The sequence below is a fragment of the Metopolophium dirhodum genome, chromosome 2 (assembly GCF_019925205.1).
Source record: "Metopolophium dirhodum isolate CAU chromosome 2, ASM1992520v1, whole genome shotgun sequence".
In the NCBI taxonomy this organism is placed as follows: Eukaryota; Metazoa; Arthropoda; class Insecta; order Hemiptera; family Aphididae; genus Metopolophium; species Metopolophium dirhodum.
Genome location: NC_083561.1, coordinates 3059944 through 3074893, shown reverse-complemented (window position 1 = coordinate 3074893; position 14950 = coordinate 3059944). Strand labels below are relative to the sequence as shown.

At 30.1% G+C, this 14950-nt stretch overlaps 1 protein-coding gene across 4 annotated transcripts; it reads left to right on the top strand.

Annotated features, from left to right (window-relative positions):
- The first annotated feature begins 7150 nt into the window (after positions 1-7150).
- Positions 7151-14914, top strand: LOC132938032 (testis-expressed protein 2). Of its 4 annotated transcripts, none has more exons than XM_061004689.1 (14): positions 7152-7473; positions 7721-7807; positions 7945-8152; positions 8215-8566; positions 9099-9284; positions 9378-9616; positions 9672-9817; positions 10256-10377; positions 10535-10879; positions 11402-11551; positions 11624-11841; positions 12636-12944; positions 14093-14216; positions 14300-14914. In XM_061004689.1, exons 1-14 carry the CDS (start codon positions 7437-7439, stop codon positions 14360-14362), a joined length of 2586 nt encoding a protein of 861 aa, XP_060860672.1. In that variant the 5' UTR covers positions 7152-7436; the 3' UTR covers positions 14363-14914. The 4 variants fall into 4 exon arrangements, with proteins under 4 accessions (XP_060860673.1, XP_060860674.1, XP_060860672.1 ...); XM_061004688.1 differs by having other exon boundaries at positions 7157-7473; positions 12633-12944; XM_061004690.1 differs by lacking the exons at positions 14093-14216; positions 14300-14914 and having other exon boundaries at positions 7151-7473; positions 11624-11851; positions 12633-12770.
- The last annotated feature ends 36 nt before the right edge of the window (positions 14915-14950 follow it).

Here is a 14950-nt window from a genome sequence, read left to right as displayed (position 1 = left end):
TTTATATTTACAATCAGTATGTTTATATTTACGATCAAAATGGTGATGTTTACAACGAATATAGAAATATAGTAGTATCATACTACTTATACTATTCATAATGAATATATATTATACCTATAAATAAAATCAAACTATGACTAATTATTTAATATCGACTATACATGGCAAGATATATCCTAACTTGTGATGGTAATATACATGCGTTTTACATTATTTGAAAAGTAAATAGAATAATGTATAAAATAATTATATATCCAGTCTAAAAACTTTAAAATAAATTCCTAGTATTTTGTGTAAAATTATCGTTAAGTGATGTATATAAGATATAATTTGTACCTACCCACCTATCATATGCTTTATTATATAATGTGTTATATGGTTTCAGCATAAATACCCACACGTATTTACTATTTAACGAAAATTGGAGACAAATATATGATTTCTATGTTACATTGATGAAAAATCATAAGAATATAGTGGTCTTATATCTAATCTGAAAAGCAATGCTCTATTCTTGACCGACGTGTTATAGGTTTGTGTATCTCTAGACAGGTATAGTAATGAAAATCAGTGAAAATTGTAATGAAAGTATAGGTATTTTATTATATACCTAGCTGATGAGTTTGACTCTATGAATACAGTTTTTATGATATTTAAACAAAAATAATAACTTTTAGCAAAGGTATCTATGAATGTACCGGTTTTTAGTATATGTAATGATATAGTCGATACAAATGTACATCAGAATATTATATATTTTTTTTTTAAAGGGTAAATAAAAAGGAAGGTAATGTATTTGAAGGGGAAGGCGTACAATTTATGTCGGCCACGTGTCGGATCGGGTGGCGGTTGTAATGTTTGACGAGTTTATGTGTGTTGCGGGTTGCCTATATTGAGTAATTAATACTAGTTTCGGAGGAGCCTGCACTACGAATTGCCTATACACAAGAGCCTATGCTTTTACATGTAAAATTTAAGGGGGAGGAGCTCCAGAACCTACATATTCATCCTACTGACTAAATATTTTATGATTACATACATACGAGGAACACCATATTAGTATACGTTCTCTGCAAGTCGCCCGCGGAACGACGAGATTGCGGTCGATGGCATGGCCGCGCGAGCTCGCGGTTGTCGACACGCGAGGCCGTCTGGCGAATCGGCGAGCGTCCGGCAGCGTCAGACGGCGGCGGAGATTGCTCCAAGCACAAAGGGTGGGTGATGGAGTTATAATATTATGCTAGGAACTCGGACGTCAGCATCATCGGACTCGCGGAAACTATTCTAACCCTTAGGGGTTACTATTTCTAGCCCTTAGTGCCAGTTGTACCATCTGTGATTAAAGTTAACCGGAGTTTAACCGGCCAAATTTGCCCTGTTAAATATCTGTTATCAGCTTATTAAGCTTAATCGAAGTATAACCGTATAGACTGTAAAACTGGCTCTAACGTTTCACAGGGTTCAGCGGCGTGCGTTTCCTCGGCGTGGAAACGGAAGCAGACGCGGCCGAGACGGATTGCCAGGACGAAAATCACGGAGAGTATCAGGACCGCGGCACGTTGCCAATCTCTAAATTTTTCGTCCAGTGGTAATCCCGCCGGTCGAGTCGTGCCTTTGGTCGCCGCCAATTCCGCATGCACCAATATAGTGTTACTATACTCAGTGTTTTTTTGGTCACCGTTGACGTAGTCTTCGACACAACAGTCTTCAGCACTTGCACATCGTCGTCGCGCACTAGTCGCTATCGCCCGTCAACCGTCTCATCGCGGTCGGGCCTCGCGCTCCGTCACGACGGTCGTCACCCACGAGCAAACGCGCCATCGACTGCACTCGTCCGCCCGTGGGACCGGCCGGGAGAACGTATAGAGCTAGGTGACCTCAATCACTTCTGCACCGTCACATACCACTCCCCTAAGCTTATTGTGTCTTGTCTGGTGTTATTTTTTTTTATTATTTTTCTATTTCTACTATCACATTATTCATTTCTGTTAATATTTTGTTCAATTTAAAAAAGTCAAAATTATAAATACCTAAATACATTTTTTTTTAGTTTCTTTTTTGTTTATATTAAAATTTTGATCAATGTAAAAAATTCAAAATTATAAATACCTAAATAAAAATGTTTACGATCATTTTTTGTATGTTTGCCATTTTTTGGTTAATAATTCATTTTGTTTCGCAATCCGCTATAAATTATAATAAAGTTATATACCTACTTAATTGTTTTCAAAAACAACATATTGAGTCTTTTTTTTCTGTTAAAAAGCATATTATTATTTTTATATAGAATAATGTTCCCCACTGAACATGCGCTCGTGTGAGTTAACCAACAATGTTTCTGTTAAATGGCAAGTCTCAATAAAAAAATCCTGAGGTTTTTGGTCAAGTGAACGTATAATAATAGTTTACCGGTGTATAGTGATCCTTATGAAAATTAACAGAGGTAGGTAATAGGTAAATACTAAATTATATTTTTAAAAACAAGGCTGATTATGGTTTTGCTGATAATAATAATATTTGGCAAACAATTATGTTAACAATCAATAAATATTTAAATACTACTTTATAGTTTATACGTAGATATAAGTACTTTTTCGATTATTTGAGACTCAATAATAGTCAAAAAATGCAACAGTAATTATCGTATCACACTTGCAAACGAGCGACTGATATTATTATGTAAATAAATCGTTTATTGCAATTATAATTTAAGACAAAATATGAGAAACGTATAAATATATAATACCTATATAAAACTGTTCAACATTTACAATTGGATTTTCGATATTATCTGTGATATTGTATTATTGCACTTATCGACGTCAACTGAGGCACTATAATATTATTATCGTAGTTGCAAGTATAGTTTCACTGGCTCGCGCATACATAGTAGGTACGCTGCATTTTTCGATTTACATTGTTAAAGTTTGTACCCCAATACGCGCATAGGTGTCAGCATGGATGTAAATATTGGGGCTGCAGAGCTTAGTCACCCAAATATTTCCTAACACTAGTGGCGTAGTTAGGAGGGCATGAGGAGCAATTGGCCAGAGCAGCAAATTTTTGCGAGCTTTTTTTTTTTAAAACAGATTTACAATGGTTTAGGCAGGTAAGCAAATCAATGTCAATTAATATTTAAATATAAATAAATGTGCAATCAATCTCCACATCTGATAACACACGCGCGTATCGGTTTGTCGTCGAATACCTAAACTTATTGTTCTGTACTTCTGTGCCTAAACTAAACATTTCTTGTGGGCTACGATGCTAGTAACATCATACTGCCAGTACATGAGGAACGTTTATCAAAAATTGTACCTATATTGTACAGGAGAGCGTTTTTAATATTTAAAGGTAGCTTATACAGACTATAGTCATTTTGGAAGTTAAATTCAACCGCATAAAAGTAGGACAAATTGTATTTAAAATTTTTTGAAGTTTGATTATGTATTTATGTACTTTTTAAAAACTTTAACTTACCAGAAAATATAGTATTTTTTATAAAAACAATAAATATTTTAAGATATAGACTTATTGCTTTGATAATTTTATTAACTACCCAACTGTTTATATTAACATACTTTTCTAAGAATAAATAATTAGGTACTGATGACAATAATAATATTATTAGTAATAATATTATTATTGTCATACAATAGTAATAATTTATTACTATTATATTTCAATATTTCATACATAATAATTAGGGTTCAGATTTTTATGCCCAAAAAAACTATTAAATATTCCCTAAAATATATGCTGATATGTTGTAAAAATTACTTAAATATGCTCTAAAAAAAGTTGTTATATGCATTTATAAAAAAAACATAATGTTCAAAAAATGAGTGGTAAAATAAAATGTATAAAATACTAAATATTTAAAATATAAGTTTATTGTGACGGCTATAGTAGATTTTCGATGGTTTTGATCAAATTGAATACATTATTTACTTTAGATATGTATATTGATAAAATTTATAAAATTAATAGAAAATATAAACAAGACTTTAACACGCGTTGGTCGACAAACTCGTTTTACACGGATCGCGGTACTATTTTTTTTTTTTTATAATACATTAAAACAATAAAAACATTATATATCAATAAAATACGATTTATTTAATCGATTTTATGTTCCACTCACGCCATAATGATATCGTGTTACCTAACGATGAGCGATAGATTATTTAGACATAAGGACAAATTACGATAAATACAGTGTATAGTTTGTAAGTGGACGCAGGTTTTTAATTGCCACGAACAATTAAGCAGCCATATCTAGTAATGCAAATCGTAAAAACAGATAAGATAAAAATTGTTCTCGTCCGCTTTATCACGCTTACTTAACTTAGGGAGAACATGTACGGCGATTGAAAACCGCATCCATGCGCAAACTATCCTCCAAATGTGTAATACTAAATATATTATTTTAGTTTGAAAAAAAATAAAAACAAAAATTTTACAAATAAACTCAAAAATATGCACTAAAAATCCAAAATGCTAAAATAATCATTACTTTTAAAAAATCTTCAAAATATGCAAAAATATGCAAAATAAAACTAGCATATTTTTAATCCCCAGTATGTGAAACAGATTTTTATCTTACTAAGCTATCGTTTGGACACGCCAAAAAAATATGCAAATGCTACAACATCTTAACCGTAATAATAATATTATAAGATTCTGAGCAGAACGATGAAGACAATGATTTTACAATAATGTGTGATGAATTTTTTTCATGTTTGTCTATATATACGATAAATAGTTGAAATAATGCTTCGATTTTTAACTTCAGTATCCTTTCTAGTGGGAAAGTGAATCTATAGTTGGTAATTCCTAGTATTTTTAATAAAGACGAGGAAGACAAAAAAAAATTAAGGAAAAACGGACATTTTTAAGCTAGACAAATTGATTTTGGTTATTCGGTGTAATTAAAAATAATAACTGTAGACTACCATAGACCTTCTACTATAGTAGCATTGTTCTTTGCTAGTAGACGGCATAGACCTGTTGATTTTTTTTGAACTTTGGTGCTTTCAATAGCTATAAGGTTTGGAAATTTGATACAAGCAGGTTCCTCTTACCTAAACTGTTGATTTACTGGAATTGAAAAAAAATATAGCTCTAAATCATAATAATGTTTTTTGAGCGATTGAAGTTGAAACTTTGGCGACATTGGATAGTCAACCTTTAATAATAATTTATTCTTAACCAATTTTTATTTTTCTATTCAAAACATATTGATTGTAGAAACATGAAAAATTCCTCTATTCAATAAGGTGACTTACCGCCCCGGACACAGTGTGCAGCTTTTTCACGTACCACTCCCCGCGTCGCCACCGTCTTGTCTGGTGTCCTTCGGCCGGGATTCTACTGGCCGTTATTCCAATCGGTGACCACAGCGGCATAAAAGGCGTCCGGCCAGTTTCAGCGCCCTTCCGCGGCGCGGACATCCGCCTGTTTTCTGCTGTGGCCCCGGAACAATATAGACCTCCAGCCCAGACCTCCAGGTTCCCCGCTCTCCTCCGATGACTCGACCTCGGCCGGCCGCATCCCGATGTCCAGGTGTTCCGCGGACACTGCAGTCGCGTCGCCGGTAGTCTGCGGCTTAGCCCGTCCCCGCATTGGTTCGGGCGATTTGCAGGGCAACACCTGCATAGATCCGTCCAAAACTACTGTACGGCCACGCCGACAATCTCAACCACAGGGCACAAAGTCATCCAGCATGTTGTTAAACGCCTCTTCGATTTTGTACATTTCAGGTTTCGTTGGTTGATCTCGTTCATATTGGCGTTCGGCTACGGATAACATTGCACGGACCATGTCCATGGCGGTTTCGTCAAAGTAATCCCGAAGGATTCCGTCGTCGAACTCACGGTATAAGCCATCGTGAAAAATTTGTGTGTGAAATGCGTTTGGACACGGAATTGCAAATAATGAACACAAAATTTCAATTTCGTCCTAAGTTTTCACCGAAAAATAAAAATATTTCCCAGACGACGGGTGCAGAGTTATTATTATTCTAGCCAGCAGTTCAACACAATATGATCTGATCGATCAGCGTTAAGGTTTCAAGCTGTTTACTTTTTAAAATCCTTTATTAATGATACCTATATAGGTTTCTATACAGGATGTCCAGTTGGGATATCCCCATTAGCATTTAGCCGTAGAGGGGGACAGGACAAAAACTGGTTTATTGCTGTTTTACCTATAAACTAAAAAAAATATTACAAATCATGAGATTAACGAAAATAAAATGTTCACAAAAATAAACTCTATAAAATAACTTGTTCAACTTTTTTAGTCTAAAAATTAAATAAAATTAAAACATAAAATACGTGTAGTCCTGCTTGTCTCTGTGAGTCTAATAAAAAAAAGAATTATGATACCCATATTTATTATCTCAGGAGTCATCGCAATGGGTAAATACTCGCGATACACCATGCATATGCGTATAAGTATAACAATTTATTATATTATTATATTTTAACGAGGATTCGTATTTAGTTTTGAATTAGGTGTACTCCATAGCGTAATAGTATTACAATGGTGTACTGCAGCTCTCTTGTCTTAACTGATAACAATGATATCTATGATAAAAAAAAACAACAACCATCGATATTCGATTGAGGCACGGACCACGAACCAAGATAATATAATGGACTGGAACCACGGTTTAAGATAGATCTTGAACCGTGACTGGAACATCGTGCATTCGTGCCTATAATTATTCATATTATACATTTCGATCACAGAATAGATTAAATTTAATATAATATTCCGTGTCTCGATGACTGGAAACGAGCAGCTTATCGTGGCCACGAATGTATGTTCAAGTGGCTATGAAGTGCGGGGGGGGGGTCGCAATGGGGACCCAGAGATTACAACGCTACCTATATAGAATGACAAAGTATCTTCACTGGAAGGCTTCTTAAATCCGTCCTTTCCTCAAGCAACTTATTCTATTATCTATTTTACTTATTGTTCATTTTATTGTAACAGATTGTAAATAAAAATTATAAAAAAAAAAAAAAACCTATATAGAACACGGACATTAAGATACAAAATGTGAAGCCGAATAACGCCACTGGTAGCGCTGAAGACATTGTGTCCCCAGTGTGAGGAACCTTTTTGTGGCTGTCCCCACTCACCAGCTGATCACCACCGCAAACGTTTCCAGTCCATTTATCACAATTATATCTTGATCTATGATCCATGTTGATAGTCGATATTTAATTTTGTTTGATAAGATACATTTTTATGTGTGATTAAAACTTCATTTTTACATGTAATTTTATAAAATATTAAAACTAACAATAATATTACAATGGTAATTATAATTTTCGTGAATTCACGATGACTTAATAGAACATTTTGGGTTGATAAATCCATTTATTTAAGTTCCTTATGTAGGAACACGTTTGTTGTGTATTATGGAGTTGTCAAAAACTCGAAGAACTGTGGGAAAGGGTAAGTACCTATTGTTTGTTTTGGTGTAACGACGATTATCTATAATACCATTGTAGAAGGTCGTATAATTGTATTGTTTTAATTTTCCGTATATATATATTGATATTTTATGCATATGTATAATGTGTGTGACATATTAAGTGAATACAAAATAATATTACTCTATTATAGTTATACCGTATACACATATTATTGGTTCATTCAATTTTTTAGTTTTCAAAAATAATTTACTTGACTTTTATCTTAGAGAAAATGTCGTTTTCGGTACGGTTCAATGCAGAAGATGAAGAGGTAGAAGGATTGTGTTCTATTCCCACAAAAGTACAATCAACAGGTATTACACTTGCATAGAGATACTGTAAACAAAATTATTTAAACAAATAATTTTAATATACTTTTTAAATATGATTGTTATTAGTTGTTGTTTATTTAGCATATCATAAAAAATGTATTATTGTTTTTTTATATTAGGGTCGACCGATGAACAATTAAAAACACCTGAACAATCCTCTGGGAATTCTCATTACTTAGGCCTATTTGGATTAAAAAGATCATCTAGTTTAGATGCTGAATCTTCACCTTGTGATTCGACTATTAAACGCCTTGATAGTTTTCTATCGGATATTAAAGAAGGATTGTGGAGAAGCGAGAGTGGTGGTGATTTAAGCATAATGTCAAAGTAATGATATTTAAATTTTATATTTAAATTAATATTTATTATTTAATATTATTTATTGTTAGGAAAACTGATGACTCTGGTCAAGATGATGATTCTATTTCTATGATATCAAATGAAATTGATGAAGCTGAAGAAGAGGAACAAATTCAATATAATATTATTGATAGAAATTTGTTTGGTATTCGCCGTAGATACACAAAGTTAACAGAAAAAAACATAGCAATAGATAATATAGAGACGGCAAAAGATGCTTTAGAAGACTTAGAGCTGAAATCAAATACTCCAGTAGTAATTCAACATGGTTGCTCAGAACATGAACATCTAAAACCAAAAGATAAAGTGAAATATGTTATATTAATTTTGTTTGGAATAACCGGATGTTATATCAGCTACAAATATATGCCAATGTATTTAGTGAGTATTGTAAAATAAATAATTATGAAGAAACAAATAAAATGTTGACCAAATCCACCTCAAAATTGTTTTCTGTCCCAATTCGATGATATAGTCACAAATTTACAAAAACAAGATTGTGTATATTTTGTAATTATTATTAATTTTTTTAAGTCATCATTTATATTTTTATTTTATCCTTGGCAACATGTCCATTGGGTGTTTTGGAGGTTATGGTTGGTATGGTTGAAATATGTGGGGCAAACATTTGTGAGTCACCCATTCGGGAGCCGGTAACACTGGAGTGCTGGACGATGTTTGACTGCACCACACATTAGTGACTGCAGCCAATCACTGCACCACATCAAGCCCTGTGATAATTTTTATAGAGGTTTAATTCTCCAGAAATTTTGATTTAAATTTGTGTATAATTAAGTAAACAGATGCGAGCAAATTATTATTATTTGTTTTTCATTTATGCAAAGGTTGACTATACCAACATTTTCAGGACGTTAAAAAATGATTCACATATTTTCCAATTTTTATTTTTCAGAATACTTTTGTGCTTGGTGGTCTTATTGCATATAAGTTTAGACATGTTTTGGAAATATTTACAAAAGAAGATTATAAAAAAAATCAGTTCCTACCTAATTTAGACTATATTCCTGATAATGAAGCTTCTATTATACGATCATTGAAAAGTTTATATGACCTCGATCCAAGCTTGATGTTGTTTAAAGTAACTATGACAAATGTTCAAAACTTATCTACTTTAATTTATGATTTAAGCTTATAAAATTAACTAAAAATAATTGTTTGTTATTATGATTAGGGATGGATGAACCAATTTCTCTACGATTATCGCCCAGAAACTTATCGACTTTCACTTACTATTTCTGTATATGTTAGATTAAAAGGATCAATACTTATTATGTCTTATCCATATTATAAAGTTCCTAAAAGATCTTTATATAATGAAACCAAACCTAAATTGTTGTTTGTTAAGGAGTGCATGTATAAGTTGTCAAAATGTAACATTACTTTATTACCTCAAAATTTAGTAAATAAAAGGTATGTAGTATTATATATCAAATATTATAGATAATAATTATTACATTTTTTTTAGAAAATGGAGTAAAAAATACCCTATTTGTATAGAATTAAACTCTGAGTCTTTAATTGGTGTTCGACGCTCATTAAAATTTAAAAAATTTATTCAAGGACCAGATGAATGGATGTGTAAAGATTATGTTACACCGTCATCACAAGCTAGTAAAATATTTTGATCATTAATTACTATTTTTTAATACATTATAGTCAGTGATGTTCCATCAAATATGTTGAAGGTATACTCAGCTACATAGCACAATGTTAATAATTTCAATGATAAAGTTTGGGGTGCTAAAAGGAGTATACTATATGGGAATTTAACAAAATATAGTATAATTTGTTAATGTAATAATTATAAAGTTTTTTTTTTTTTTAACTAAGTAATAACTAATAAATGATACTATTATACTACTGTAGTAAAGTATTTCTTGAGTGAAAAAAAATAGATAATGATAATGGTAACAAAGCACATTTTGAAAAGATAACATTGGTGTCTACTGTCTATAATTAAATTTCCAAAAATAGGTTAATTTTTATGCACATCCAGCTTTAGTATTTTATTTTGTTTTTTTTTTTGTATTTTAATTATGTTCATCGTAGAGTCATATTATGAGGAAATGTTGGAATGTGGCATATCAGATATGAAAGATGATTATGACTTTAAAAATGAAGTTAGTTATTCCGAAAATAAGCAAAATGAAAAGAAAAAATCAAAGACTGATGTAAGTTTAATAATTTTTAATATTTTTTTATTTGCATAACTACTCATACGTGTTTTACGAATTTGCCAATTTAAAATAAATTAATTTTAACAAAACTAATTTTAAAATATCTCCAAATGGTGAATAAATTGAATAAATAATAATAATTTAATTTTAGGTGAGCCTAAATGACCGTAAAATCAATGAGTCAGAGGCAACTACATCAAAAAGTTCTGAAAAATTGACTGATGTGGAAGAAAACAATGAAGTAGATGGTGAATGGAAAACTGATTCCGATAAAATTTATTTATTTGCTAGAAATGATCCAGAAAAAGAATTATGGTTTCATCGATTAAATCTTTCTTCTGCATTTGATGTGGTAGTTACTGATGAACTGACAAATAAGAAAAAGCAAAATGTAGAAGAACATAACAAATTTATCAAAGCTTATCTTGGTTATCTGTTTAATGTTTACGAATTATCTAATTATCCAGTATTGATGGATGTTCAAAAAAAAAAAGAGGTATTAATATTATAGATAATATTTTCTGTTTTTGAAGAAGTGTACTTTACCTCTTAAGATATTCAATTTTTTTTTTTTTTTTTGAAAAGATGTGTTTTTTTGTCCCTTTTTAGAAGTGTGAAACATTTTTTGAAAATTATTATTAAATGAGCTAAAAACAATTTAGAGTTGGCTGTTTTTGTAAAGTACATTTACCCAAAAACACGAGTTATAGAGTATTTTAAGATGTATAAACAATTTAGAATTTTAAAATACTCATTATTCGTTTTAAAAATAAAATATAATACAAAGCCTAGATAACAATCTTATTTTTAAATTTTATAAGAGGTCAATTCAGTCTAATTTTTAAACTAACAGACTTAAACGTGTTCTGCTGAACATAAAATTTGCTATGTTACGCGTTTGTCAAACTGAAACAACATATGTCTGCATAACATCACCATATATTGTCCTCTTAAGTTCATTAATTTTGATTTTTATCTTAACCTTTTATACATATTTTAAATATACAAATGTTTGTAGAACTTGGTGGCAGCTCAAATTAATGACATTTCTGATGAGTATTTATGGTTAAATATGCTTTTGGGCCGCGTATGCTTTGATTATTTACAAAATCCTAAAATACTTGAAATGATTGCCGACAAATTCCAAAAGAAGTTAAATGCTATAAGGGTAAATTAAACTCTTAGAAAAATAAACTTATATTTTTATATTATACAATTAATGTTATATTTTCACATATAGTTGCCAAAAGTAATGGATATACTGGTGATTCGAAGTTTATGTTTTGGGAAGGGTGAAATACCAACTATACGCAGCGTATCAAAACCTTGGGTGGATCATCGAGGAATATGGTTTGAAGTTGAAATTACCTATAATGGAACATTTCAAGCATCAGTTGATACTAAACTTAACCTTATGAAATTAAAAAAAGAAGAAGCTCGACAACAAAAAGATGAAGTGTATATATAAGTTACTATGAATTATTATTTTTAACGTTATTGTTGTACATAGAATTTTCAAATTATCAATAATAATACTATTCAAACTAAGTATTTGATGACTGCAGAATAAGTTATTTTAAATCTCTAATTATTATCATATTATAAGAAAAATAGTATTTTATTATTTTGATCTTAAGGGGATATTGCATCCGCATATCTTGTCTGCATCTTACAAATGTACAACATACCAATCCTGGGTTAGCATTGATATTAAAATTAATTGACCTATTAGCAAACTTAATAAATAATAAAATGTACATTTTTTGTACAATATAACATAGATTAAAAAAAAAAAAAAACATTAATAGTAAATATATTTTAATAAATTCTAAGAAATAAGTCATGAGATATCAAAATTCTCTCTTTTAATAATTAAAATTCGTTCAGCTTATTAATTGATTACTATTCAGTTTCCCATCTCCATTTTTTTTCTAATTTACCAGAAATTAATAAATATAATTGAGTTTTGTTTACATGTTTTCTGTTTTTAATAGTTAATATAATTACCTACCTATTGTTATTATTTTATAATACCAATGAAAATAAATGAGATAATTTAGTCTACAGTGTCATAAGATAAATTATTATTCTTTATGTATTATTACTAGTTACTATTTTAATTTAATGGTATATTTTTTCATTTCATAATATAGAGAAACCTTATAGTCAAACTTGCCCTAAGAGTGTTTTTTCTTTAACTAGTCTTGTAAATTATACATACATTATATATTTTTTAAACTATTTTTTAGAAGAAGTGCTGTGTACGACTCTAATCAAGAAGATAGTGGAGAGACATCAAATGATGAAGGACATGCACGAGAGGATGTTAATTTTGCAGAAAGATTGTTTGAACAGCAGGCCTTAAATGACCCACCACCACCTCAAGGAAGCCGTATTACAAGGTTTATGGAAAATTGCTCTTCTGGTTTTCTTGAACTGAAATTTGTAAGAAAAGTTTTTGAAAATGTTGCTAAAAAGGAACTTACTCTCGTAATAGATGTGAAACAATTAGTTGGAACGCTTATTATCAATTTGCCTCCACCGCCCACCGATCGTGTTTGGTAAATTATCAATTTAATAAAAAAATGTATAGTAGTAAAATATGTAAAATTTATAATAGTTAAACTGTACTTGCTATTAACAAGGGTTATTTGTTGGATTATTAAACTAATAATCTACCTTTAATATTAGGCTTAGCTTGTTTCATAAAATATAGGGCTCAGTGGTTAACAAAACATTTTAAAACATGTGGCTTGTTAGTAGAGAGTTAACAATTTAACAAAAAATCTGTCTATTGTTATAAATTACAACAATTTATATTCAACCATGGACTAAATCTTAGTTATCTAAGCTATTATATTAACCTAATGATTGGTGCTCGGTCAATAATATTAGTAGTATGAGTTACAGTGGTGCAAATAGGTAAGGGGCTTGGGGGGGGGGGGGGGGAGGGCTAAGTCACCTCAAAAAAAAAATAAATATTATTTATATTATTACAATTGAAAAACATATTTTTTTGGAGCTTGAGCTCTCCTAAACATTTTTCCTATTTGCGCCACTGATGAGTTATGAGTAGTAAAAATGTAATGGACTATTATTTGATAGTTGTTTTTTATTAGATTTTAATAATTAAATTAATATGGTTTGGTTACAAGTTCAGAAATTAAATTTTCAAAAAACATATAACATTAATATCAATCATTTTTATGTTAAAAAACTAGTATACCTTATGAGGCATGTCTCAAATATAAGATCTACATATTTTTAAAAAATAAAAAATATTATTCAATAAATGCTTCCATGAGTATCAGTGGCGGATCCAGGGTTTAATTTTAAAGGGGGCCTCCAAAAAAATTACTTCTTTGCCATAAATATATATTACACACTTTAAAATATTTCTGTTAGTAAAAAGAGGAGTCTCTTGTCTGTTGAAGAGGTCTGGGTGAGCCTAGGCCCCTGCCCCCCCCCCGGATCCGCCCCTGATGAGTATATTGTAAGTAATATATATAGTCATTATATTTTATATCAAAAGACTGAACAGTAGATGATTACTTTAACGACCAACAAATATGTCAATAATTACAAAATACTTAATAACCATATAGTAACTACTAATACCTTTGTTTGGTTTTAATATTTAACTGTATAAACTATAAATATATTCCTTAAATAAACTTAGTTTATAAATGATACATATTTTTTTTTTTAGGGTTTCTTTTAAAGGTAGTCCGCAAATAAACTTTGAAGCTAAGCCAAAAGTAAATGACACAAATGTTCCACTCATGGATGTCCTTACTAAAGCTTTACATAATATTTTAATCAAAGAATTTGAAGTAAATTGATCTATTATTATTAAAGTTTTAGAATATTCATTTATATCTATGTGTGTTTACAATTATAAATTTTATGTTTACAGAAAGTTATTGTTCTACCAAATATGATTGATTTTTCCATACCATTGATGAATAGTGAATATTAATTTAAACCTTTAGAGAATTTAATTTTAAAGGATTACACAGAGGGTTTAATTAATAAAAAAAGGTAATTGTAAGTTTTTATAAAAAAATATATATGATTATAATGAGGATGTCAGCATTTGTTACCAATGATTTAAGAAAAATACTAAAAAATATGACTGTGATAATGTTTTAGTTTTGCCAATATATTTCATTATAATATATATTTTTACTTTAGTTTATCACTTCTTCCATTGTTTAAATAGTATTGTTTATTTATGTTATAAGATTGTTTAATGAAAGTAGTTCGATTAGTGGGAAATGCACATATTTAACAAATGGATAAAAATCCTATATTCAAAAGGCTGTAATATCTAATCGAATTACCTACTGGGTACTTTATACTCTTTCTATTTTAAGATTTTAAAATATGTGTTTTGTTCTATTTTTAATGTTAAGTCTGGATTGTAAATCATACAATACCTAAAACACAACTATTTTTCAGATTTGTTTATTACATTATATTTTTTATTTATATTTTTACTAATGATTTTAATACATTCATTATGAATAATTTTAGTATTGATAACTTTTATAATATTTCACTGCAC

Coding starts and splice junctions, on each gene's coding strand:
- LOC132938032 (XM_061004688.1), top strand. CDS start 7,437: ATGGAGTTGTCAAAAACTCGAAGAACTGTGGGAAAGG. Junction 9,818..10,255: donor TACACCGTCATCACAAGCTA/GTAAAATATTTT, acceptor TGTTCATCGTAG/AGTCATATTATGAGGAAATG. Junction 10,378..10,534: donor AGAAAAAATCAAAGACTGAT/GTAAGTTTAATA, acceptor ATTTAATTTTAG/GTGAGCCTAAATGACCGTAA.